A 27,433-nucleotide genomic window follows, 5' to 3' on the forward strand; every position below is an offset into this window, starting at 1 on the left:
AATAGCTTGTAAAAATAAACACTAGTCTTCATCAAACCAAAGTCAGCAAGTGCTAAGACGTGAAGAACAGACACTTCATTCCCATTTTTCCTTCCTACACATTGCTAAATACCCTCATTTAAACAATTCAAAAGAGCCAGGGTGGTGGCTGTGGACTGCAGTCCACATGCAGGTGAGGACAGGCACAAGATAAGGCTAGACCTGTGATTGGACAGTGGATTGAGAAAGTGAGCTGAATGTTTTAGAGATGGGGAAATAGTGACACCAGGAAGAAGGAGGGAAGATGAAGGAAGAGGACAAACCAGATCCGTGTGGCTTTAAACAGCCACAGGTAGCTATGATTGTCATAGAAGGGATGGATTAATACAGGACAATTTGTCCAATCTAGGTGAGCAGCTTGTATCAGTATCAATTGGCTCTGAGTTCACTGTGTGGGTGTTTTGTGGGTTGAAACTTTACTGATATAAATCTGACTGATAAATTACAAGCCTCTAGAGTTACAGGTTCACAGGGATTTGTGACAGCTAACCATGGGGTGGATGGCTGGGAATGGGAGCAGAATCCATGGCAAGAGATCTGCGAGTTGGGTAGTCGCTTGCATGGGGGCCATGAAAACTTTGGGGGAGGGGGATCAAGTCACTACAGCTAGCATGGGTGTTATTTTTATATTTTATGTAACAGGTGGTGGCAAACACCTTTAATCCCAGCACTTGGGAAGCAGAGGCAGGTGAAATCTCAAAACCATCCTGGTCTACAGAGCAAGTTTCAGGACAGATGGGTTATACAGAGTAACTCTGTCCCCCCCTCCCCCCAAAAAAAAGCAAAAGCAAAAGCAAAATAAATGAACAGTGGAAAAACTATTTTCTTTTCTTTCTAGAATAAAACTCAGTTGTATTCACATTTGGAAGTCACCTTTAACATATGTTCTTTCTCTTTAAAAAATGTTTTTATAATGTGTATAGGTGTTTTGTCTATGTGTGACTGCATACCATATTTAGACCTGCAACTCAGGGAGGCCAGAGGAGTGCATCCTGGGACTGGAGCTATAGTTGTGAGGGGTGAAGTGGATACTAGGAATAAAATCTTGGTTCCCTGGAAGAACAGCCAGTGCTCTTAATTGTGGGCCATGTCTCTAGGGAGCGGGTCGGGGGAAACAGAAAGACACATATAGAGACTGTTAGGGTTATCACTGCTGCAATGAAACACCACAACCAAAGCACTGTAGGGAGGGTTTATTTGTCTTATACTTCCACATCTCTATGCATCCTCAAATGAACTCAAACAGCACGAATCTGGAGGCAGATGCCAGGGCCATAGGAGAGTGCTGCTTACTGGCTCCATGCCTTGCTTTCTCTGTGCCTTATTCTCTATGACTTGCTCAGCCTGCTTTCTTATAGGACCTAGGACCACCAGCCCAGGGTAATCCCACCCACAAAGGTCTTAGTCTGCCAGCATCAATCACTAATTAACAAAATGCCCTACAGACTTGCCTGCATCCCAGTCTTATGGAGCCATTTTCTCAATTGAGGTTCCCATCTCTCAAATAACCCTAGCCTGTGTCAGGGTGGCATAAACCTAGCCAGTACAGAGACAGAGAAACAAGGACACAGAGAGACAGATACAGAGACCAAGAGAGACTCTGATTTATTTTAAGTGTATGGATGTTTTGCCTGCATGTGTGTCTATGCACCATGCTGAGTGTCTGCTGCTCACAAAGGCTAGAAGGCATCAGATCCTCTGGAACTAGAGCTACAGATGCTTGTGGGATGCCTGTGTGAGCTGAGAACAGACCTCAAGAAGAGTCTCCTACAGGAATAGTAAGTACTTTTAACTTCTGAGCCACTACCTCTTCTGATCCCCACAACTTAAAAGGTTTTAACTCAATAGTTAAAAGATACAGTTCTTAATTTTAGGCAGTTTAGAACTTAACAGAGACATTTATACAAGTGATTGTGTTTGTAAATCTCAACACTGACTTTAGCTCACTAATTCTCAAAATTGGTTACCTGTTAGAACCACTACATCTAGTGAGGAAGCAGCATGCAGAAGGGACACAGTGATGTACAGACAACTCTGTACCTGTGGCACTTCTGCATCTGTTTTCTATCCCATCCGCAGCAACAGCCTAACGGCTTCTCTGACTCTTCCTTGTTTTAAAAAAATAATTTTTATTTATATTCAGACACACCACAAGAGGCCATCAGATCTCATTACAGGCGGTTGTGAGCTGGAAATTGAACTCAGGACCTCTGAAAGAGCAGTCAGTGTGTGTTCTTAACCACTGAGTCATCGCTCCAGCCCTGCCTGACTCTTCTTTAACCCAAGGAATTCCTTTACAAACTACAGTAAAGGTCTGACTTCCACACAAGAAGTTCCATGGCATTTCACTCTCCTCAAAAGGAAAGTCGGGTTTCAAAGTTTGCCTTTACTATGTCTCATTAAAGTCCAGTGACATAAATGTATGCCCCCCTTTATCAGCTATGTCACTGACAAAAACTGCAAGTCTGACTTAGTATTGCTTAGTAATACCAGCAAGTGCCTCTCCCTACTAGAGCTGTCTCTAAGTCCTTGGTTTCTCAAGTCCCAAAATGTCTGCCACAATGCTTCAAGTTACTATTCTGAAACACAATCCTAAGCATGTTTAGCTTTTGTTTGTTTTGTTGTTTTGAAGAAGGAGGATCCTAGGCCTCGGGCTCAGTTGGTAAAATGATTGCATTAAGCCTAGAGCTGATCCCCGCAGCCCATGAAACCAATATGGTGGTACGTGTCTTTATTTTCAGTGCTGAGGAAGAGGCCACAAAAGATAAGATGTCCTCAGCTCCAAGATGAAGCCAGCTAAGCTATATGAGACTCTCTGTCCCCTTCTTCCCAACTCAGAATTACTGACCACTAATAAAGTGCCTTTGCTCACTGGAGAGTGGAGGCACAGTCTAGTAGTCCAGGCCTATAATTCCAGAAGCTCAGGAGGGTAAGGAAGGAGGACTGGTGGCTTCAGAGCTAGTCTGGACAAATTACTGAGAACCTACCTTAAAATAAATGAAGGTTAGAAATGCATTTCAGTTGTGAGGACATTTGCCTAGCATGGATGAGAGTCTGAACCAATCCAAGACTGAGGAAAAGCTGATCCATGTACTATAGACACCCTCGCTGAATAGATTCAACTTACTTGGTCATATAAATTTAGTCCCTACCTGTGTGGTTCTGGTTTTCACATTACTTCATGTACCTTGGGGCCAATCACACTGCTGAGTGCTGTGCTGAACAAAACAAAAAGCTTTGTACTATTTCACCTGTAATTCTGTGCATGCTACCATGTGTTCGTGTGGCTGACGGCCTCATTCCAACCCAACCTTGTCATCTAGTAAAAAGTCAAGCTTGCTTTATAGGGAAGAATTCCCACATTTCTTACTCCAAAGTTAATCTCTGTTGAATAGAAGCTGCAATAGCCCCTTTTATAACACTAATCAGGGAATATTTTAAATACCGATTTTATAGGATATCAATATCTTGTTGCTGCTGCTGGTGGTGTTGGTGGTTGTGGTGTGTGTATGTGTTAGGTAAAAATCGAGACTGATGCTGGCTTTCTTCCTCAGTTACTCTCCACACTATTTCTGAGACAGGGTCTCTGACTGCACTTACGAGCTCACCAATTCCACTAGGCTCACTAACCAGAGAATCCCAGGGATCTAGCTATCTATGTCTGCCTCCCACAGTACTGAGGTTTTATACTGGTGCTGGGTCTCAGAACTCAGCTTGCTTGAGTAGCAAGCACTTTACCAACTGAAACATCTACAAAACTCTACTCTTAAGTATTAATTTATTGTTTTTGAGACAGGGTTTCTCTCACCATGGCCCTGACCTTAAGTTTTTAAATAAAATATTTCATCTATTTTCTAATGCATAGTGTATATAATGGCCCCAATAAAATTTGTCAAACAAATAAACAATAGGACAATTGCACACTAGCTCATAAGAACTACGTGTGTTGGTTAGGTATGGTAGGGCATATGGAAAATCTCAGGACCCAGGTGGTGGAAGTTCCAAGCTAGCCTGCACTATTTGGCTAGATCCCATTTCACCCAAACAAACGAGTCCTACAAGGAACTGACTTGTTTTTTGTGGTTCTCGAATGCATATTAAAACTATGATATTTTGCTTCAACATAAAGAACACTTTAACGATACCTTTAGCTGGCTACCTTGAGAAACTAAACTCAGGCTGAAACAATTCAAACGGGATAAGTAAGTTATCAGTAAACTCTCAGAAAATCTCCCCCAAGCTCTGATGTTGTTAGTATTGCTGAGTTTCATTAATATTTTGCTCATGTGTGATAAGTTAGGTGAAATTCCAACTATAACCAAAGATATCTTGTATTTCCTATATGATGGTATGCTTCTATGAAATGAACCACTAAATTGCTGAACAGTGTTTCAATGATATTAATAAAAAGTCTTAGCTCCTTGCTGACATAAGTGATCGGCTATCATTTGACCCATGTTATAATGGCTACCCTTCACACAGGACAGTTCTGAGTTACTGGAGCTACAAGACAGTACTGGCTTTACTTTTTGCTTTGTTTGGGTTGTTATGTGTGAGATGAGCTCTACTGTGTCCTTTGGAACAATTTAGAGATCTTCCTGCCTCAGCCTCCCAGATGGTAGTAAGAATACCACACCACACCCAGATGTGCCAGTTTTGAAAACCAATCCCTATCTAGTATCCCTAACCACATCTTAGTGCTTTGGGAATTACGTTACAAAGACAGGCATCACCCTCCAAGTGTATGTTTAATTCTTATGCTGGTCATCCTGTACAATAATGACAAAAATCTCATTCATTTTTAGATAGAAAAATTTGAAATTAATACCCAGTTCTGAATAACAAATCTCTTATTTCCCAATATTAGCTGTCTTTTTAATTCTCAATAATACTGATAGAGTAAAAAGTCAGTTGGGGTCAGATATGCTGGTGCAGGCCCTTAAACCTAACACTGGAAGACAGAGGCAAATGGATCTCTGTGAGTTGGAGAACTTATCTAAAATTAATAAATAAAGTCACTTAGTGGGGCATTTACTGCCGAGCCTTATTGTTGCAGTAAATATTAAAGAAATTAGCTCATCTCTTTATCAGCCCCTGTGGTCTCACTCAACGGGCACTGCTTTAGTATAGAGTCAAACACACAGACTCTGTCACTCGGTCCACAAGCTACACTCTCCTGGAGACCCCTTTCCCAGGCGGCTCACCCCACCCATCCTGCTGTTTCTGTCCCGGAGTGTTTCTTTATCCCACTACCCAACACAAACATTACTCCAAAGCCAGTAACTTTACAAACAGGTTTATATATTAGATTCTCAATTCACAAACCCTCTACACAATTAGAGTACATCCCATAGACAAAGATACAAACTGCCCTTCTATAAGAGATAAAAGACCTACAAAATCCTTAAAAATATCCAATTCTACCTAAGTCCAATTACAGCCACCAGGATCTAGGATTGCTTTCTCCAGCTCCATCTTGATCTCTATTGAGGGGATTTAGATATAGATGAGATAGAGACAGAGACAGAGATGATGAAAAGCAGGCTTTGGAGTAATGTTTTGCTGGGCAGCAGTGGAAAGAAACACACGGGGTGGTGGTGTCTACCTGGGGCAGAAACAGCAGGGCAGGCGGAGTGAACCGCCTGGGAAGGGAATCGTGTGGAAAGGGCGCTTGGACCGAGTGACAGAGTCCGTGCGTTTGACTCCATTCTAAAGCAGCACCACATGGTTAAGACCGCCAGGACCAATAAAAAGATAAGCCATTCCATTTTTAATATTAACTGCAACACCTGCTGACTTTAGCTTGATCTCCAGGACAGGACAATGGAGGACGGGAGAGAACTGACTTGCCCGGGGTGTCCTCTGACCCCCATGTATGGCTGAACCTTTAACAGTTAAATGGAGGTAGGAAGTTAGTGAACCATGAATGTAAAAAAGCAACTTAAGTTTCATTCTTCAGTGAAACTCTCCATTGACACTATTTTAAAAGGTCACTACAAAAAAAAAAAAAAAAAAGAAAAAAGAAAAAAAAAAAAAACCAATATAGAAACTGTTAAGATGTGAGCCTTACATATTTAAAAGTTTAATAACTACTTTAGAATTAAATTTCTCCACAGCATGTTTTTGATAATAAACAATGATGATCTTTTTCTCATGAGTAAGAGAGGTTTAAATACCATTTGATTGAGTTAAAGAGAATTATTTCTTTTTTAGCTCTGAAACTCAAGTAAAAATATGTTATATAAAAAGCTGTATTACACTCATCTTACTTGTGTTTGTTTGCTTTGGGGACAGGGTCTCCCATAGTACTGGCTGGCTTTGAACTTGCCATGCAGGTAAGGCTAACCTTGAACTCTTGGTCCTCCTGCTTCCATCCTTCTCTAAGTACAGGGACTTCAGAAGTGTGTGTCACACCTGGTGTCGTAATGTGTCAAATATGCACTTTTTAATTTAAACCTTTATTCATTTATTTATACTTTATTTTAAATGTAGGAGTGCTCTGTCTACATGTACACTTACATGCCAGAACAGGGCATCAGACCCCTTTATGGTCATGAGCTACCATGTGGTTGCTGAGAGCTGAACTTAGAACCTGAGCACTGTCCTTAACCGCTGAACCATCCCACCAGTTCTCAAATACGTATTTTTTTAGAAAAAGATTTATTTTTACTTTATGTGTATGAGTGTTTTGCCTGCGTGTATATATGTGCAACATATGTGTGCTTAGTGCCTCGAGGGGCCAGAATAAAGTCTGAAATCCCCTGAAACTGAGGTTACAGACAGTTGTGAGCCCCCATGTAGGTATTGGGAACCAAATCCAAATCCTTTGCAAAAACAGCAAATAGCTCTTACCTGGTGAGCCATCTTTCTACCCCTCATGCATGTACTTTTTAATCCCCAGATTTACCCAAATCAGCCTGTGGAGCCTAAACTAAAATTATAGCGGTGCACACCATTAACCCCAGCACTGAGGAGGCAGAGGCAGGTGGCTCACTGTGAGTTTGAGGCCATCTTAGGCTATACAGTGAGTTCCAGGCCGGCCAAGCTATACAGTAAGACTCTACACTTCACTAAAAAGCTTTGAAAGAATGAAGGAGTTAGAGTAGAAGCTACCTAAAGAATAGAAAAAGGTGAAAGGCATAATCTGTAGTTACACCTGATGCCACAGGTCGAGGTACTAGCTAAATTATTACCAACCTACCTATCACTCACTCTTCCCGGCAAGCTTCTCTAAACCTCTTCATATTTGCCCTCCAGCAGCAGCGCACCTGTGCAACCATGCCTCCATGCCTCCCAGTTTTCATCTTCTTCTCACTACCTGAGTAAGAACAGTGTAGAATCAAAGCAATTAGCTTTGTTTGATTTTCTAATCTAAAGCCTGATTCCTCCTCCCCACCCCCATCACCAAAAGCTGTTACAGTTCCTGAACACATTTTTTTTTTCAGGGACAATAAGAAAAGAATTGCTAGTTAACTGAAGTCTGATGAAAACCATATTTGGAAATTAGATAAATGGGCACCTGTATATTACAGTATTTGAGAAAATATGAGAAAACAGTAGCCAAATGGTGGTGGTGGTGGTGGTGGTGGTGAGCACCTTTAATCCCAGCACTCTGGAGGCAGAGGCAAGTGGGTCTCTGAGTTCCAGGCCAGCCTGGTCTACAAAGCAAGTTCCAGGATAGACAGGGCTACACTGGGAAATCCTACCTTGAGATGGGGTGGGGTGGGAGTGGGGAGATAGAAAAAGAAAGGGAGGGAGGGAGGGAGAAAGGAAAATAATTTGATTTAAAAACTATCAAATTGATGCAGGTCCCTCAACTACTGGAGTGGGGGCTGTCCCTGAATTTGTTGCCTGCCTGTGGTCCTGTTCCCCTAACTGGGTCACTGTGTCTGGCCTCAGTGAAAGAGGATGTGCCTAGTCCTGCAGTGACTGATGTGTGGGGAATGCTGGGAGAGGAAAGTGGTGGAATGATATGGGGGGGTCCCCTTCTCAGATGAGAATGGGAGGGGTAATGGGGAAGGAGCTGCAAGAGTGGGAGACTGAGAAGAGAGGGGGAGTTGATATTATAATGTAAAGTGAATAAATAAATTTTTTAAAACTATCATGTTCAGTTCCAAATTTAAAATGTTTTAATCTATGTGGGGTTAGGGGAAGGCAGACAGAAAATTTTTTTTAACACACAAAAAATACCCAACATGAAATTCTAATTACAAAGGAATTGAAAAGCCAAAAACTCAAGGGTAAGTTAAACGCATGATTATTAAGTTCAACTAAAGTAGCTAGCTTGGTTTCCTAAGGTAAACTTCTCTTAATTGCAGGAAAGAGTTTGCTGAAAAACCAGACAGTCACATGGGTTTCCCCCTCTTAGCCACAAAAATGTGTTCAAGAAAGGCTGAAGCAGCAAATTTCAGAGGGATATGAGCCATGGTCTGTGCAGAACTTCAGAAGGAAGGGAAATTAGCAGGCTTCTGATACTCTGTAAAAACAGTACAAAAAGCTGCTGCATCAGGGAACCCAGGAAGCTTTAAAAGCTAAAGCCTTTCTTAAACAGTCTAAGCAGCATAAATACCAGCCTCTTCCCATTAATTAAAAGAGAGCTGAGATTAACTATGCAGACATGAATTTTCAAGCTTGTGAAATGCTGTATTTTCGATTTCTTTGCCTGTTCTCTATTGCTCTCTGATTATAACAATAAGCAGATCTGAACAAACTCTAAAGCAAGGAAGTGCCGTGAGCTATAAATCTGTGTGCTGTATTTCCATTAGTTACACCCAGGGAGACCAGTCCATCGTCAGCTAAGTGAAACATTCACATTTCAGTGATTACGTCCAAGAACCACCAAGATCAGAATAGTGGGGGCCACAGTACAGCTTGTTAAAATTCAGATTCTGGAGACATCCCTTCTATACTCTACTGAATCCAAAAATCTTCACTTAAAAACAAAACAATTTACTCTTTATAACTCTCCGTCCAAGTGATTTAAAAACTTAAATAAGAACCACTGCAGGAGCTGAGAGCTGACTGAGTCTCAACAGTTATCCCTTTGGCCTCCACACGGCATTTACACGAACACACACAAAAGAAACACCTTGGTTTTGTTTTCTTTAAGTCAGCCAGTGGTGACAGAAAGTCAGTGAACTATACTCACGAGTAGGACCTGAGTTCAGATACCACCCCCACCCCACCCCCGTGATGGGCATAGGCAAGCAGAGATAGACTGTGACTCTCTGGCCATCCAGTCTACCCAAGGGTGACCCTGAGAGACCCTGTCTTAAACAAACAAAGAAACAAAATAATAATGTGGAGAATGATAAAAGAAGACATCTCATACCAACCTCCTGGCCTCCACAAGCAAGTTCGTGAGCAAGTGAATTCTCTCCTCTCCCTCTCTCTCTTACACACACACACACACACACACACACACACACACACACACACACACCTCTACCCACTCACCCACACAGTCAAAAGAAAAAGGAATCTCAGCAGTCTCCAACAGCACCATCTGGGATGGCTTTTCATGGAACTAACAGAGCTGCTGAGAACCTGGGAGGAACAGGGAACAGCAGCCTCAGAAAAGACTTCTCTTTGCCTTTCTGAATACATTAGAGATGGTAACAGATGCACTGCTTCAAAGTTTCCAAATGTTTCTGCTCTTTCCCCAAAACTTCCCATGACAACACAGTATCAAAAGTATAAGTAAGCCAAGTTAAAAATTTAACTTAATTTTATAATTAAGTTAAAATTTTTACTTTACCTGCCTATATTAACATGTTCCCTAAAAAAAAGACAAAAATATTTTAACCTTTCTTAACATTCCTTCCTTTCTAGTTCCTTCTTCAATTTTTTAATCTAATCTTCATTTCATTGTGTAAGAATCCAGTGTGACATACACCTAATCACACATATAAGCACATTTCTACAGACTGCAATGCTTCCCCGGGCAGTACAAAAACTACCCTCGTCTTTCTTTTCCATTAAGTTGGGTAGGTCTCAGAGACACTATTTTTCTGTCATATACACATGCTCCAAAGAAATTACAGTAGGAAAAAAAACAGCTCTAAAGTGAAGACTGTAGCAAATATCTATGATTTCAGCACTCGAGAAGATCTGCAGTTTGAGGCCAACTTAAGCTACACAAGTAGATGCTGGTTTATACTGTCTACATCTAAGAAACAGAACAGAGACAGTTGATGTTTAACATGATTGTGCTAAGGTAGGCATTACAAAATAAAACCAAATCTTCTACAGAGAGCTTGGAACAGAAGGAAGTAGGTCCTGGCATATCTCTGCCTACCTTCCTATTTTAAAGATAAACAAACAAACAAAAAACCTGCTACACAGTGATGGTGCATGCCGCTAATGCTGATGCTCAAGGGCAGAGGCAAGTGGATCTCTGTGAGTTCAAAGCCAGCTTTGTCTACAGGGTAAGTTCCAGGATAGCCAGAGCTACAGAGAGAAACCCTGTCTAGAAAAAAACCAAACAAAACAAAACAAAAAAGCATTTTTTAGATCCTTTTAAACTCAGTTCACATTTATAATATTTAGTAAATATCTGGGGTTTATTACTGTATGTGCAAAATGAAGCCATTTGTGTTTGAAAGCAAGAGTTTGTTTGAATGACCCACAAAAAAATAGCTTAAAGTTATTTGCTTTTTAAGAAACAGAAAATGGGGGCTCAGCAGTTGAGAACACTTAATGGCTTTGTTTCTATTTTTTCATTTTATGTACATAAGTGTTATGCCTATGTGTATATATGTGCACCATAAACCATATTTATGCTTGATACCTGCAGAGGCCAGAGGAGATTGTTGGATTCCTCTGAAACCAGAGATAATTTCGAGCCATCACGCAGATGCTAGGAACTGAACCTAGATCTTCTGGAAGGTCAACCAGTGCCTTTAACCACTGAACCATTTTTCTAGCCCCAAGAATTCTTACAGCAGACTCAAGTTCAGTTCCCAGAACCCACATTATGGCTTCACAACTAACTATAACTCAATTCCATTTACTGTCTTCTGACTTCTACACGTACAAGGCACCCATGTGGTACACATACTTCTCTGCAGGCAAAACACTCATACACATAAACAAAATAAATAAACCTTTAAGACAATATTTAAAAAGAGAAAAGTAAAGAAGTGTGCATGGGGCACAGATTCTTCCCAGCTGACACTAAGAAAGGTTTTCATTCCTTTAAGATTGTCACTGTGGCTCATGTCTATAATCTCAGTAACCTGTGAGGCTAAAACAGGAGAATTACCTATGAGTTCAAGGCCAGTCTTGGCCACATACTGAGTTCTAGTACACTATGAACTATAGAGTGAGAGACCCTGCAATGGATGGATGGATGGATGGATGGATGGATGGATGGATGGATGGATGGATGGATGGACGGACGGAGGGATAGGTAATTAAACAATAACAAACAAGTACCAGATCTGGTAGTATAGCCACGTAGGAAGTAGAAGTTAGGGGACTATGTATTGGGGGTTGGTCTGATGCCATGTAGACAAAAGTTAAATTCTGAACCCCAAAATCTGGTTGCCCACAGATGAGAGAATTCTCAGGTACACTAGCCTTTGTTGTGTAAACCTTGCTCCTCAATTTAAGGAAAAATTTAAGGAACAAGTGGAGGGTCTCAGGAGAGACCAGGGGAGAAGAAAGGAAACAGAGAAAGAAGGAGGTCATGATGAGAGGAGATGGACCACTGCCCCCGGCCCAAGTGCATCCTGAGGACAAGCTGATAGAGCAAAAGGGAAGCCCAGACAAGACTCACACAGCAAGTAACAGGGAACATATGGCTGGGATGTAAATTAGACTACCTCAAAACCTGCCCAATCTAGGCTTACAGCTTGTAAATAAAATACCAAGATTTGTGTCTTTCATACAGGCTAGCTAGAATAAATAATTCACTTTATAGAATTAAATGAATTATTTGAGCCCATCCTCATCTATACAGCAATTTCCAAGGTAGCCAAAGACCCTATATCAAAATTAATTATTTTAAAAATGAAAAAAATTAAAATGTTTTCTCTTTTCACTGCTGAGTTGTTATACAGAGTAGTAATGACTTAATAACAAATTGCCATAAATCTCTTCCCACCACTGAATTAAAACAAGGATAAAGCTTTTCTTGTTTGTTTGATTTGCTTTTTTGAATCAAGGTCTCAGTCTGTATCAGGTTAACCTCTAATTCACAGCAATCCTCCTGCCTTAGTTTCCCCAGTACTGGAATAACTGGCATGCCCACCATGAAGCTACTTTTGGAACATTTGTTATAGACTTTTGTCTAGTTAAGGGGGAAAAGTAGTAAAAGGTAAAAGAGAGAGAAAGAGAGAGAGAGAGAGAGAAAGAGAGAGAGAGAGAGAGAGAGAGAGAGAGAGAGAGAGAGATGAAAGAGAGAGAAAGAGAGAAGCAAAAAGGATGAAGAGTGTCTTAGGGGTGGAGATACCATGACCAAGGCAACTCTTATAAAAACAATATTCAAACGGGGCTGGCTTATAGGTCAGAGGTTCAGTCCACTATCATCAAGGCAGGAAGCATTGGCATCATCCAGGCAGATGTAGTGCTGGAGAAGCTTGTTCCAAAGGCAGTCAGGAAAAGACTGACACTAGGCAGCTAGGAGAAGGGTCTCAAAGCTCACCTCTCCAGTGACCACAGTGACACACTTCCTCCAACAAGGCCACACCTCCTAAGAGTGCTACTCCCTGGGCCAAGCATATTCAAACCACCATGAAGAGGTAGGACAGAACAGTATCAAACAAGTAGCAACTCAATGCAAAGAGAGACTGGCAATCAGGAATCCAGATCTCTAACCCCAGTTACCACTAGTTAGCTGAGCAGCCTTCTTTAAATAGTGAGCTTCTTCATCTAAAGAATGAAGTAGGAGCAAAGTACTCCAAAGAATAAGAATCCACTTAAAAACAAGCTGATTCTGAAGGTAACCCTCCGCAGTTGACAACTATATTCAGACAATAATAATAACAATAAATAATTTTTGAGTTGCTAGGACTATGGGCACTTACTGATTATTTTACTTAAGGATCAAAACTTTGATCACAATTACACACTTGAGAAAACAAAAGAAGAGACATGAAAGTGGCCAATTGAATCCAACTTGATGGGCTACTCATACCAGTGCTAGCTACTGCACACTCAGAGATGAACGTCACAGTGCCTGCCTTTAAGATGGCCAAAAATTCAGCTAAGGTTTGACTAAATTCCAAAGGGGAAAAAGAAACGCTCCTCACTTTGCTCTATCCAAAACAAAGGAAGCCGTGATGTCTAGAACCTTGACATGCATCTGGCAAGCATGCACCCACATGTATCTCCATTCACTCAATTAATTAATTCATATAAAAACCTCAGAAATTAAAAAGAAATTAGCTTTCAAGTACCCACATTTTGGGGATTTGTTAATATTTAAACCTAGTTATTTGGCTCAGCCAGGAAAGCACTTCCCACAAGTGTGAAGGCATGAGTTCATAGCCCAGGAATACACACAAAGGCTGGGTAGGCGTGGAAGCCTGCCTGTGATCTCCACAATTGGGAAGCTGAGATAAGGAACCCCCAGATCAGGCTAGCTAGTCAGACTAGCCATGTGAGTAAACTCTGGGCATCATAATTCAACTTCAAGAATGCTAAATCACAGATAAAACACCACTAAAAATTAAAGTTGTCCCAGCAATGGAGTGGGGCTGAGGAAAATCCCAACTGAGGCAGAGTGGGGAGGGGGTTTTAAGGCCAGCCTCAACTACATTGCCAGGACCTTCTTGATAGGGTGTGGGAGAGAATGAAGTCTTCCCAGATAATTACAGTGTTCCAGCAATCCGTAGCCACAAAATACATGCTCCCAAACATAAAAACTGACATGAAAGTGAGTCAAATCCCACCCCCAACACACACACACACACACACACACACACACACACACACACGCACGCACGCACGCACGCACGCACGCACGCACGCGCACACACACACACAAAGTTGCTGAGGATGTAACTCCATAGGCAGGCTACTTGCCTTGTGTCCCTTGGTTCAATTAACAACAGGGTTGGGGGGTTGTGAAGTTGATGAAGAATGATGAGGCCTATCTGAGATAAGGAGACAAGGGACTTCCTAATTTCCTAGAGTGCCATAGTAATTTGAGCTAAACGGCTGGGATCTGACTCTCAGCACTAAATAAACTGCCTGCCTGCTTTGCTTCGTTTGAATACAAGATCTTGCTATGTAACCCTTGCTGATCTACTAGTAGATCTACTAATAGCTCCGTAGCCCAGGCTGTCCTCGAACTCATGGCAACCTTCCTGCCTCGTCCTTCTGTAGTAGCACTGGTAGGTATTAAAAGTGTGTACTCCCGACAAGGAATGAGTAAAAGCCACTGAAACAAATACTATGAAAAATAATCATTTCTGAGCTCAGCATATGCCTTTAAAATCAGCATTTAGGAGGCAGAAACAGGCAGATCTCTGTGAATTCGAGACCAGCCCACAAAAAAAAAAAAAAAAAAAAAAAAAAAAAAAGTAAAAAAGGAAAAGAAAAAGAATCATTTCTGAACTTAAGAAGTTCTAATCTAAGCCCCCCAAAACAGCTCAGTGAGTAAAGGCACTTTCCACTAGACATCAGTTGAATCGCCCGTATCCAGAGAAGAGCCCAAAGACTGATTGACCTCCACGCAAGGATACACACACACACACACACACACACACCGACACAAAATAAGTAAATGTAGTTAATTTTTTTTTTAAGTTACAAATCCCCAAACTAATGGAATGGGCTTAGATTCCAAGCAAATGAACTTCGCAGACTTCACACCTGTAGAAATACCCTGCCGCCCACCCAGTCCAAATTTCTAGTAATGCAATTACAAAAACCTAATAGGGCAGTGGTTATCTGATGTTCCTGATGATGAAACTGAATGCATAGCATTAGGAGGCTGGTCAGACCTGGAAGCACAACGCTTCCTGGGGACTGGCTCCAGGCCCTGAGCTCACAAAGCCATCCGGTCCCCCTTCCCTAAGCGACAGATCAAAGGCGAGTCCAGAGGTTTCCGTGCGCTGGAAAGCAGCCCGTTCCCGGCCCCGCCCAAGCCCCTCGCCCTGCCAGTGCGATACCTGGCGAAGAAATCCGCGAAGCCACCGCTCCGACGAGCCCGAGCCGTGGTGCCGGGGCCCTGCTCTGCCGCTGGCAAGGGTGCGGACTGCCCCGCCGAGGGCAGGAGGTCGCCAGCGCTCTGACGGCGGCTCACCTCGAACGTGTTCCGAGAGCCGAAGCGGGCGTCGGGGAGGCCGAGGCTGGACTCTGCGCTCCCAACGGCCCTCCCGGCAGAGGTGGTGGCTGTGGGGTCCGGGTCGTCCGTGTCCCCGGCCGCCAGGCAGCAGCTCCGCAGCGGGTCCTCGAGCGGCGCGGCCCAGTCGTCCAGGCCACCCGCACCGTCCACGCCCTCGTCCGCGGGCTCCAGCAGGCAGGGACGGCCGCAGGTTCGGCGGCGACGAGGCTCCTCTGGGCCGCGACGGTCCTGGCGCAGCAAAAAGCCCGAGTCTCCGTTGGTCATGCCTGAGCTGCGCGCCGCGGGGACGGCTGCCGGCTCCTCCCCGCCGAGCCCCGGCTGCAGCTGGCCCGCGGCGGCCGCGAGGTACCGCTGCAGGAGCTGCGGCGGCGGCGGCGCCTCCTCCTCTCCAGCCTCCCCGGGCGGCTCGGCGGCGACGGCGCCTCCGCTAAAGCCGCCGGTGGCCGGGACGGTCTTCCCGTCCTGACCCATGGGCCCCGGGACTGGGAGCAGCTCGGCGTTCCTTCCCGAGCAGGCTCCGGCATCCTCGGGACCCATCATCTGAGGCGGCGGGGGACGACTACCCTGCGTGCAGGGTCCGCGGCCACGGCCGCCGCAACGTCCCCAGACCCACCCCTCCCACCCAGAGGCTGGGGCAGTTGCGGGAGGCCGGGCACGCGCGGGGATCGCGCACGCGCACCAGCGGGGCCGGGCCTGCCGCGACCCGGCGCGTCCCCAAACCATAGAGACGGCAGCTAGAGCGACCCGGGAGGACAATCTGGGATCGGCCAGCCGGGTGACAGCGCTTACTTAGCCTGAGGGTGGGCAAGGCTCACTTCGCCTAAAACACATCTCTTGACGGTGATTTGTTTGTGAGATTAAACTAACGAAGTTTAAGTCCTCCTATCTTGACAGTTTTTACCTCCTCTCACAACTGTGAAGAACTCTTGGGACCGTTCAGGTCTTTATTGTCTCCATGACAGCCCCTTACCTACATTTTCCACTTGGTCTTCCATGTTTACCAAAGTCTTATCTCCCACCACTTTTTAACACGTTGGTTGTCATATCACCTGGGTGCATAAACGAAACGGAATCAGGGCGAGAAGGACCATAACGGCAGCACCCTGTGGTAATGAATTAACATAGAATGATGACCATTTAATAGAAACAAAATGTATTTAATGTAAGAATCACAAGACATAATAACAAGCCACCGGAGTGATAGGAAGGCAGTCAAGAACAACAAAGCTATGAGATTGGTGTGGTGTGAAGAAACAGGAAACTGGATTGGGGAAAAACACTGGAATTAACTAACATATAGTGAGAGTTTAAAAACTTGGGTTAAGGTTCTGGTTTGATGGAGGAACCATTTATGTAAGCCACAAAGCAGGGTATCAAGTGACCCTACCAGCATAGAAGAATGAACATAGGGCAGAGACCCAATAGTGTTGGTATTTCAGAAGAGATGATGAAGTTATAATAAAAGGTCTAAATAGCCACTGCTGTAGTAGGATAAAGCAGTAACTAGAGACCATTCAGTCTACACATGTCTCTGAAAGTAAGTATAGAAGTAGAATGAAGTACTTAGCAAAGCAGTATTGTCAGATATACACATGAAATACATACATAAATAGATTTGAGGGAATATAAACTTTGTTTAATGATGAATGTGCATCTATGTACCTACCATTTAGATCAAGAACTATCAAGTGTCTTTTGTAATGAGCTTTCCTGCAGGTTGAAGCAGTACAAGTATTTATTATCAAGATCTTTTGAAAGGTGGGAAGATAGTTAGCTCAGTTGGTCAAGTTGTCATGCAAGCGTGAGGAGCCTTATTGCATCCCCAGCACTCATAACAACAGCCGCTGTGGTAGAATGCCCTTGCAGTGCCAGCCCAGGAAAGGCAATCTCTGTGATGCTCAATCAGCCAGCCTAGCTAAAACAGCTGGCCTTAGATCTTAGTAAGAGGTTATGTCTCAAATAATGAGATGGGCAGTTCCGAAGGAGTAACAGCTGAGTGGAACTTTGGTCTCCTTAAGTATGAGTATATACTTACCTCATGCATAGGGACACACATACCTGCACATACATACACAAAGATCTTTCAAAAGAAAAAAGAAAGAAGTGTGTATGAACCATAGATAGATAGATAGATAGATAGATAGATAGATAGATAGATAGATAGATAGATAGATAGTCAGATAGATAGATGGATGGATGGATGGATGGATGGATAGATAGATAGACAGACAGACAGATAAACAGATACCGTATCAGTTATGGGGCCAGTACCCAGAATACATACAGAAAAATAAATCAGCCAATGTGGTAGGTACAATGCACCTGTAATTACAGAACTCTCTAGGATGAAGCAAAAGAGAATCTCAAATTCAAGGCCAGCCTGGGCTATATAGCAAATGTGAGGATAGCATGAGCTACACAGCAAACTTTTATCTCAAGAAAAAAAAAATCATAATGCAATGTTTTAAAAGACAACTTGAATAGGTGGTGGTAGTGCACACCTTTAATCTCAGCACTCAGGTGGTGGGGGCAGGCAAATCTCTGAGTTCAAGGCCAGCCTAGTCTACACAGTGAGTTCCAGGACAGCCAGGGCTACACAGAGAAACCCTGTCTCAAAAAACTAAGAACATCAGTTAATCAATCAGTATATTAAAAGACAACTCATTTTAAGTGAGCTCACGTCTTTAATCACAGCATTTCAGAGGCTGAAACAGGAGGATTGTTTGAGTACATAGTGAGTTCCAGTGAGGTAGTCTGTTCAAAACCAGAGTGGAGAGTGTAAAAATTTCGATATATGTGTTTTTCTGGAGAAGATATATCAAGTGGAATATCAATAAGCGTATCATAAGTTATTTGGGAGTGACAAATCCAAACTATAAGATAGCACTTTTCACTCACTAATAAAAAAGAGGAAGGAAAGAAGGGGGAGGCGGGTGGGGTGACTAATGTGTCACAGTTCCAGCACTCTGGAGGCTTCAGCAGCAGAATTGGACTTCCAGGCTGGTATGGGCTACACAGCAAGACTCCGATTCAAAATAACTATTTAAAAAGTTTCTGCCTCATCTGGTAACATTGTATCCAGTTTAACGAAGAAATGTCTCCTTATAAGACACATTATCTTTGTACCTTTGTGTGGTCCCTCTTAGATTGATAGTTTTGCCGTGCCAGCAGTCTAGAAGAATATAAAGACCTCAAATTCTTTACACCCTCCTTTAAAATATATTGTTAGTAGTAGTATTATTAATTACTATTATCTTGGTGGTCTGTAATGAAGCCTGCACAGGTGGTGGTTTCTTTTATCTACTAAACCATCTTATGGGCTTTTCATATGTTTTCTTGATAGTTCTGGAGCTATACTGGATTTCAAAAGAGTATCTACGTATAATAATCTACAGACCCTTAGAGCAATGTTACTCAAACATTTAGGATTAAACACACACACACACACACACACACACACACACACACACACATGCCTGGGTCAGATCAACTAACTATGTAACTATCTTAGATGATGAATAAAACATGTTGTCGGCATGTCCCTTTGGAAATTGATTGATAGCATAAACAAATTTGATATCAAAATTTTAAAATGAGCTCTGTAATGTAGTAGAAATACATGATCTTGAAAAGCTGTGCAATCATCTTCAAATTCTGCAAATAATTTAAATTCCATACATTCCTGGTAAAACCCAATCTGGTAAAAAGGTGACTGGGATCAAGCTTGTGGATTATAACAAAATAATAACTATTTCAAAGTTGCACGTTGTAGACTAACTTAGCAGGGTGAGGTATGAGTGGGAAATAAATAATAAACAGATCATAGAGCAGCTGCCATTTGGTAAGCCACAGTGGGACAAAGCACAAACCAAGAGATAGAGGAAATGCTTTAAAAATACACAATGATCCTAGATGGAGCAACTCATGCCACATATTAGGAAGTATTGTAATCCTACCCCCAGGGGAACCTGTCAAAAGGAAGCCATTCCAAAGAAAAGATAACAGCTGTGCAGAGACCCTTATAGCTAAATGCTTTACAGCCCAACATTCTAATTTTCCTAAGAGCAATCTGGGAAGTGCAGGCCAAGCTAGTGTGTCACATATCAAAGACAAGTGACAGAAATATAAAAATGCAGAGAAATCTAACAAGCCTATGCTAGATAAAAAATAAGGATGTGTGCCAGACATAGTGGTGTATGTCTTTAGTCCCAGAAACTGGGAGGCGGAGATGGGTAAGTCTCTGAGTTTGAGGCCAGCCTGGTCTACAAAGCCAGTTCCAGGACAGGCAGTGCTACACAGAGAAACCCTGTTTGAGAAAATAAAATAAAGAAGTATAATTGAATGCTACAATTACCACACTGTGTAAAATTATATATCTATACAGGTCAAAAAGGGTTGCCATGAAAAGAGAAAGGGTAGAACCCTATTTTATATTTTTGTTGACATTATTTGGGGTTTCGCTTCTTTGTTTTTTGAGAAAGAGTCTCTGGCAGCCCTGGGGCTGGCTTCAAACTCAACATAGAGCTGAGGGTGGCCTTGAACTCCTGATCTCTTGTCATCATATTCCAAGATCCCAGGTCGGCACCTCCATGCCCAGCTTATATTTCTTTAATAACATTTTAAAAACTGTACTTTATTATTTTATGTGTATGCATGCCTGTTTGTATGTATAAGCACTACTTGCTTTCAAGATCCATCTATGATGAGAAGAGGCTCAGTTTCCAGGAACTGGAGTTACAGATGGTTGTGAGCTAACACTTGTGTGTTGGGAACCAAACCTGGATCCTCTACAAAATCAGTAAATGCTCTTAACCACTGAGCCATCTTTCCAGCCCTTATAATAACTTTACACTAATTAAATGTTAACCCTTTAAAAGAATGCTCTGAAGTATATTTCTAGATGTATGTATAGCTATAGACTGTAAAGTAATGCAAATGAATTTTACGTTGCAACAGGACATTAAGCTGCATTTGAAAAGGGAAGCAACCATAAGGCTATATTTTAAAGCTATGTGGCTCAGTTGTAGCCAGTTTCAAATTTCAGTCATTTTTTTTTTTCAATGACACCTTCTTAAACCTACAGTTTAAAGCCAGGAGAGGTGGCCCATGTCTTAATCCTTGAACTCTGGAAGCATAAGTAGGCAAATCTCCTTGAGTTCCAGGCCAATATAGTCTGACTTCAGAGCATGCTCCAGGCTCTTTCTCAAAATATTAACTACTTATAAAATATAAAAATAAAACAAGTCCAATGTTCCCGATGTGACATGGCCACCACACTCAGGAGCTCACAGCAGCTGTGGTTATCTGCACCAGGTTGGGCCCATCATGGAAGGATAGTGGAGAGATGCTCATGAGCCCCCTACTCCCCTGTGAAGTCATTGTTGAGGAGAAGGAAGGGGAAGTGTAATTTTCTTCTGCACTGCAAGTAGCCACAATTAAGCTCAGTGGGGAAATAAAAAACAAATGTGAAAATAAGAAAACCAGCTGGGAAGAAAGGCTCCAGCAGGAGCGGAGAGGATGAAAGTGACCAAGATTCACTATATACAGGGATGAAACTCATTTTGTTTGTTTGTTTTTTTAAGTTGAGATGATTGAAGAAGACAGCTGACATGGACTCCCAGCTTCCGCAAATGCACACACGTCTATGCACATGTGCTCAGAGCATAGGCTTTTGATCCCAGCACTCCAGAAACTGAGGCGTGAGGATCTCTGTGAGTTGAAGGCCAGCCTGATATACATCTGAGCACCAGGACAGCAGGCTACCAAGACATTCTGTCCAAAAAGGGGAGGGGGCAAAACACAACAAAAACTATTCAGAGGAGCCATAGTACTTGAAATCAACGACAAATATTTATTAATTTTTTTCTAGGTACTAAAGATTGGCCTGTTGTGGATAGTAAATTACTAGTTCTATACAATTCCTATTAAATCTTATGAATGCACAGTCGTATTGGGGTACAAAATAGTTTGTTTCTTCTGCTGGGCAGAAAACCAGTTCCTAACTCAGCCCATGATTTAAATCCAAGTTTCTTGTCTTTCTGTTTTTAAAACTACAAAAGCCCTGTAATATCTTTATTCTAATATCGGCAGAGGAGCAATGGCAAGGAGGATCATCACAAGTTTGAGCCAGCCTGGTCTACAAAGCAAGGTCAACTTGACTCAAGCTGGAGTTATCGCAGAGATAGGAGCCTCCCTTGAGGAAATGCCTCTATGAGATCCAGCTGTAAGGCAATCCAAGCTTAGAGTGTTACAGAGGGCAGATCTGGAGAAGTGATGGCAGCTCTTTGGAGGAGCCCAGAAGATCGTGAGTGGATCCCAGACATTGGACAGTTAGAACTTGATTTTGCTTTTGATTGTGACTGTGCCTTGATATTTTTCCCTCTTGAAGGAAGAAAGTATTCTAGTGGAGCCCATAGTTAAGAGACTTTGAATTGTAAAAAGACTGAATTTTAAAAGAGATTGGATATTTTAAAGGGACTGAAATTTTAATATCTAAGATTTTGTAAACTTTGTGGGACTTTTAAAGTTATTTAGATCTTGCTGATGAATAAGAAAGTAAGGGTTGAGGCTTAATAGTGTTATGTTTGTGTGTCAAGTTGACAAGGGGTCAATTGTACTGCTTGGTTTAGTGTGTCAGTTGACACAAGCTGGAGTTATCACAGAAAAAGGAGCCTCTCTTGAGGAAATGGGGTCCAGCTGTAAGGCATTTTTTTCAGTTAGTGATGGGGGGGGGGGCATTGTGAATGGTGCCATGCCTGGGGTGGTAATCTTGGGGTTTATAAGAAAGCAAGCTGAGCAAGCCAGGGGAAGGAAGCCAGTAAGTAACATCCCTCCATGGCCTCTGCATCAGCTCCGGCTTATTGACCTGCTTGAGTTCCTGTCCTGACTTTCTTTGGTGATGAGCAGCAAATGTGGAAGCTTAAGCTAAATAAATCTTTTTCTCCCCATCTTGCTTCTTGGTTATGATGTTTGTGCAGGAAGAGAAACCCTGACTAAGACACTATATCACAAGAATCTGTTTTAAATAAACAAACAAACAAACAAAAAAAGGCAGCTAGATGAGTCAGCATTGCTGCCAAGCCTATTGTTCTGAGTCTGATCCCAGGAGCCCCCAAATAACAGAAAGAGAAAACCAATTCTCCCAAGTTGTCAGACCACAGGTGTAGCCATCTCCATATGCTAAATAAGTAAGTAAAAAAAAAAGAAATATTTTTGAAATTTAAAAAACTAAATTCCCTCATCTTCCTACACGAAACCTCTGTTGCTCAAGTGGGGTGTGGTGGTGCTCTCCTGTAGTTCTAGCACTTGGGCTGAGGTAGGGGTGATGTAAGCTCAAAGTCCAGAGCAGGGTGGCTACATCCAGAGTTCCATTTCTGCCTGAGCTAAATAGCAAAACCTTGTCTCACAAATTTATAAAGCAGAGGCTGGCGAGACGGCTCAACTACTAAAAACGCTTTGTTCTTTGGTTGCTGTTGTGGTAGTTGTTGTTCATTTATTATGTGTTGTGAGTGGTTTGCCTGTAAGTGCATCAAGTACATGTCTGGTGTCTGAGAAGGTCACAAAAAGGGCACCAGATCCCCCAGGAGTTGCCCTGTAGATAGCTAGGAATTGAAGCCTGGGCCTTTAGAAGAGCAGCCAGTGTGCTTGACCTCTGAACCAGCACTTGAGTCCCCAGAGCACTTGTGCAAACATGAGAACCCGGAATTGAGATTCCAGCACCCACATAACAAACCAGGTATCATGTAACTGCCTGTAACTTCAGCTCTGAAGGATCCAACACCCTCTTAAGGTCTCTGGGAGCAAATACACACATGTACCCATGAATACAAATCTTTAAAAAGTTCCAAAAGTAACAACAGATAAAGAAAGCCAACCAGCCAACTAAAGAAACAAGCAAACCAAAAATATTACCAAACCCCAAACTTACTATTTCTTTAGTGATAGAAATATTGATCTTTGAATTCAGTGCCTACCCAGGTCTCAATAAATAGTCATTGAATTTGTCCACAGAATTGATGAGATGGTTTAGTTAGTCAAGGCACTCCAAGCCTGGCAATCTGAGTTCAATCCCTGAGATCCATCTGTCTTAGGGTTTCAATTCCTGCACAAGCATCATGACCAAGAAGCAAACTGGGGGGGGGGGAAACGGTTTGTTCAGCTCACAGTTTCCACATTGCTGCTCATCACCAAAGAAAGTCAGGACAGGAACTCAAGCAGCTGCAAAAAGAGCTTTAAGAACCTGGAGCAATCTTGAGGGCTCTGTTCAATAACGTAATCGGAGTGAGCAGTGCCAGGAATGGAGATTCTCAGCAGGCAAAAGTGCAGGAGAAGGGGTTCAGACAGCGGAGCTGCCTTCCAGCTGTGCAGAGCTCAGGGCTGCATTTCTGCAGCTCTCACCCAGGGAGCAATAGATTTTATGGTGATAAAGCTGTTTTTGAGTTATTTATGCTACTTGTATGTAACCCTTCACCCACACTCCCAATAGTGGTCACAATGAAAAAAAAAAGTATTTGCACACCAAGTTGGATATTTGAATAAAACATAACAGATCCATGTAGTAGAAGGAATGAATTGACTCCTACAAGTTGTTCTCTGACCTCCACATCACCTGCATGTGGTGGCATGAATACACACACACACACACACACACACACACACACACACACACACACACACAGTATAAATGTTACTTATTTGTTTTTTTTTTTTAAGACATAGTTTCTCTGTGTAAGACTGGCTATATATGCTAGGCCCAAGGAGTGACACAAGGAGTGGGTGTGTCACTGTGGGTGTGGGCTTTAAGACCCTCATCCTAGCTACCTGGAAGTCAGTCTTTTAGCAGCCTTCAGATGAAGATGTAAAACTCTCAGCTCCTCCTGCCCCATGCCTGCCTGGACAGTTCATGCTCCTACCTTGATGATAATAAACTGAACCTCTGAACCTGTAAGCCAGCCCTAATTAAATGTTGTCCTTAGAAGAGTTGCCTTGGTCATAGTATCTGTTCACAGCAGTAAAATCCTAACTAAGACAAGAGGCAACTAGATTGCAATCTCTGTAACCAGAATAAGCCTGCTAAGCCACTCTTAAAAAATGGGACCCACAGAAACACTATGAAATATAACTATCCATTAGTATTTTAAAGTGATTTTTAATACATAATTTACTTACCAGAGCTGACACACTAAATCATTATGTGAAATTTAAAGTGTAGCTGTTTTGTGGCCTCTTGTTTCCCTCTTTCCCTTCCTCTGCTTCACAAATAAATCTTAGAGATTTATTTATATTTTATGTTTGTTTGCTTGTTTTGTCTGCATGTATGTGTGTGTGCCACATGCATGCCTAGTGCCCATGGAAAATGGAAGAGGATCTCAGATGGATGTTCGTGAGACACCATGTGTGTGCTGGAAACTGAACCTGGGCTCACTGGGAGAGTAACAAGTGCTCTTAATCTCTGCACCATCTCTCCAGCCTCCTGCTTCCCATATTTTGCCTCTTCTTAAGATTGCCAAATCCCTTTTATTTTGATAGTTATAAAGTCTTAAATAGGTTCAAGATGGCTCAGTGGGAAAAGGGTGCATGCTACCAAGTCCAACAACCTGAGTTCAGTCTCTGGGAACCACATGGTAGAACACTGACCCCCACAAGTTGTGCTATAAACTCCTACACACACACACACACACACACACACACACACACACACACACCAAAATAAATGAACAGGTAAATAAACAAATGTAGTAAAATAAAGTTCTAAAGTCCTTAAATGAACTATGTCTCTGCCTCTTTCTCTTCTTTTTCCTCCTCCTCTTCTATGGGTTAAAGAAATTCTTCAGCTGTAGATCGTTTCTTTCTGTTTGGCATCTTGTAGAGATGTCTGTTTTATGTATATATCCATTTGTTTGCTAGAGTGAATTTTAAATGCAATTAATAGCATAAGCTTAGAAAATGAAGGAGAATATTAAAATCATGAATTCCAGCAAAGCTGATCTTCAGAGTATCCACGAATAAGCCTGTGAACAGACCAGCTTCTTAACTTGTAACCAGAGAAAAGACTTCTCTTTGATCATAGGTGGAGGAAAGAGTGCATTAGAAAAGGCAGGGGTGGATTTTGGGATTTGTGAGAAAGATGCTGACACCGTAGATGTTAGTTTTACTTTACAGTGTCTTCCTGGATCATCTATACTTAACAACAATGTTAGAGTAAAGACTCACTGGCAATATATCCTTGTTTGGAAGACATTTTTTCACAGACAGTAACTAGCAGTGTCTGATAAGAAGGGGAGGATGAGGGAGTTGTGTTGCCCCAGGGTCGTTCAGAAACTGCTCATGACGTTGTGCATGGAACTACTTTATTTTCCCTAGGGATTGTGAAAAGCAATGATTAGAGAGTGGCTCTGAACTGACCATGCAAGGATGCAAGAAGGAAATGTCAAGGTTTAGTTTATCAACACAAATCTTAAATGAGAAAGAACAAATATCATGACCCTAGAAAAATCTCAACTTAATTTTCCCCTTGCCTACATTACTGCAGATTGGGAAAGGAATCTGATTTCTTTTTGCTTCAGAACTACTCTCTAACGTGACTGGCACATTTCCCAGATGATTTGTAATTCAGTGTAATAGTGTCCTGATTCTTGACTAAAAATTCACTAGTGTGCTATGGTGACTCCTACCTATGATCCCAGCACTCAAGAGACTAAGGAAGGGAAACTGTCACAAATTCAAGGCTAGTATTCAGGGGTACATTGAAAAAATCAACTCAGTAGAGCTAATGCTATCTTATTAGATTATTGGCACTGAGGGGAGATAAGTTACACTTGGTTTGGAAACATTAAGGGCTTAAATAAGTAGAAGTATGGAAGCTGTTTTAGGTTTGACTCTGGATTCAAAATTTCTGCTCCGTATTCATTAACTCACATTGTTTGTAGGTACCTGTCCCAGGACCAGCCCTATCAAGGAAAGAAGAGGGCTCACAGGACCCTACCTTTTAATTCTTAGCACATGGCCTCAAAGATTCCAGAAGAGGGTCTTTAGTTGGGTAGCCTCTGCTGGTTTCAGCAGGGAGCTACAAACTCCTGGGCACATAGGTAGCCCTGGTTACTCTTGGTAGATCACAGAAGAAATGAATGTGGAAGACAGATCTGTGTGAAAGTGAAGGGTGAAGGGATGCTGGGGAGGTTGGAGGTCAGTATGCAAGGCATATATATGAGACATTGTAAAAATGTTTTTAGTTATAGCATGAAACAGCCTTCCTGTCATAGTAGTTTATAGTCATCTGTGGCTTCTCCTCCCACTTCAGAGATGATGCTCTAGTCATTTTTATGACAGCATATTGCTGTACTTGTTCCAATATTCTATTAGTTATTTTGCTATTTTCCTTGTGTACCCAACTGATAATCCTTTTGTCTTCATAGGGAAAACACAGTGGTAAGGGCTCAATACTATCTCTGAATTCTGGTTTTGAAACACATCCTCTGCAGATAAGGGGAGAATAATGCTAGATGTTAACAATTCTAAATGGATGTACCTAAGAGTGTAACCTTTCTTAGAAATAGGGATTTTGCAGAAATAATCAATTTGATTTCAGGACACTAGGTTGTGCCCTTAATCCAGTTAAGTGTTATAAGAGAAGACAACCATGTGAAGGCACAGAAACAAAGGGAAAATGTTAAATAAAGATGGGGGCAGAGACTGGGTTAGCCATCTACAAGCCAAAAGCTGTCAAGGGTTGCTAACTATCACAGAATGTCAGAAATGAGAACAGAGGTCCCTAAAAAGAAACCAGTTAGGTCAATGCCTTGATTTTAGACTTGTAGCCTTAGTAATGTTGAGAGAATACAGCATTTGGGTGTAAATAGTTTTTTGAAGGTAAGTCCAGGATCCACTGATTATAAAGTGTAAATGTGAGACCAGAAAGAGAAGTTCCCTGACACTGTGATTGTGAGTGCACTGTTTGTAGACTGAGCTCAATCATTTCATGAATGTTTGTACAATGAAATGTTGTCCTATCTCCTAGGACATTGGCATAAATATTAGTATTATTGGTCTTCCTTGGCTGCTATAACAAATTACCTCAAACTTGGTGACTTAAAGCAACAG

The 27,433-nt window shown here is 42.2% G+C and overlaps 1 protein-coding gene across 2 annotated transcripts in view; it reads right to left on the reverse strand.

Annotated features, from left to right (window-relative positions):
- TBC1D12 (TBC1 domain family member 12) overlaps positions 1-15,879 on the reverse strand; it is an 82,374-nt gene extending 66,495 nt beyond the window's left edge. For both annotated transcript variants that reach the window (XM_080913585.1, XM_080913584.1), the window contains exon 1: positions 15,159-15,879. In XM_080913585.1, coding sequence (XP_080769711.1) covers positions 15,159-15,874 — 716 coding nt within the window. In that variant the 5' untranslated portion in view covers positions 15,875-15,879. The remainder of the gene's footprint in view (positions 1-15,158) is intronic.
- Between the last annotated feature and the right edge of the window lie 11,554 nt (positions 15,880-27,433).

This window comes from Micromys minutus (assembly GCF_963924665.1).
Source record: "Micromys minutus genome assembly, chromosome: 2".
Lineage (NCBI taxonomy): Eukaryota > Metazoa > Chordata > Mammalia > Rodentia > Muridae > Micromys > Micromys minutus.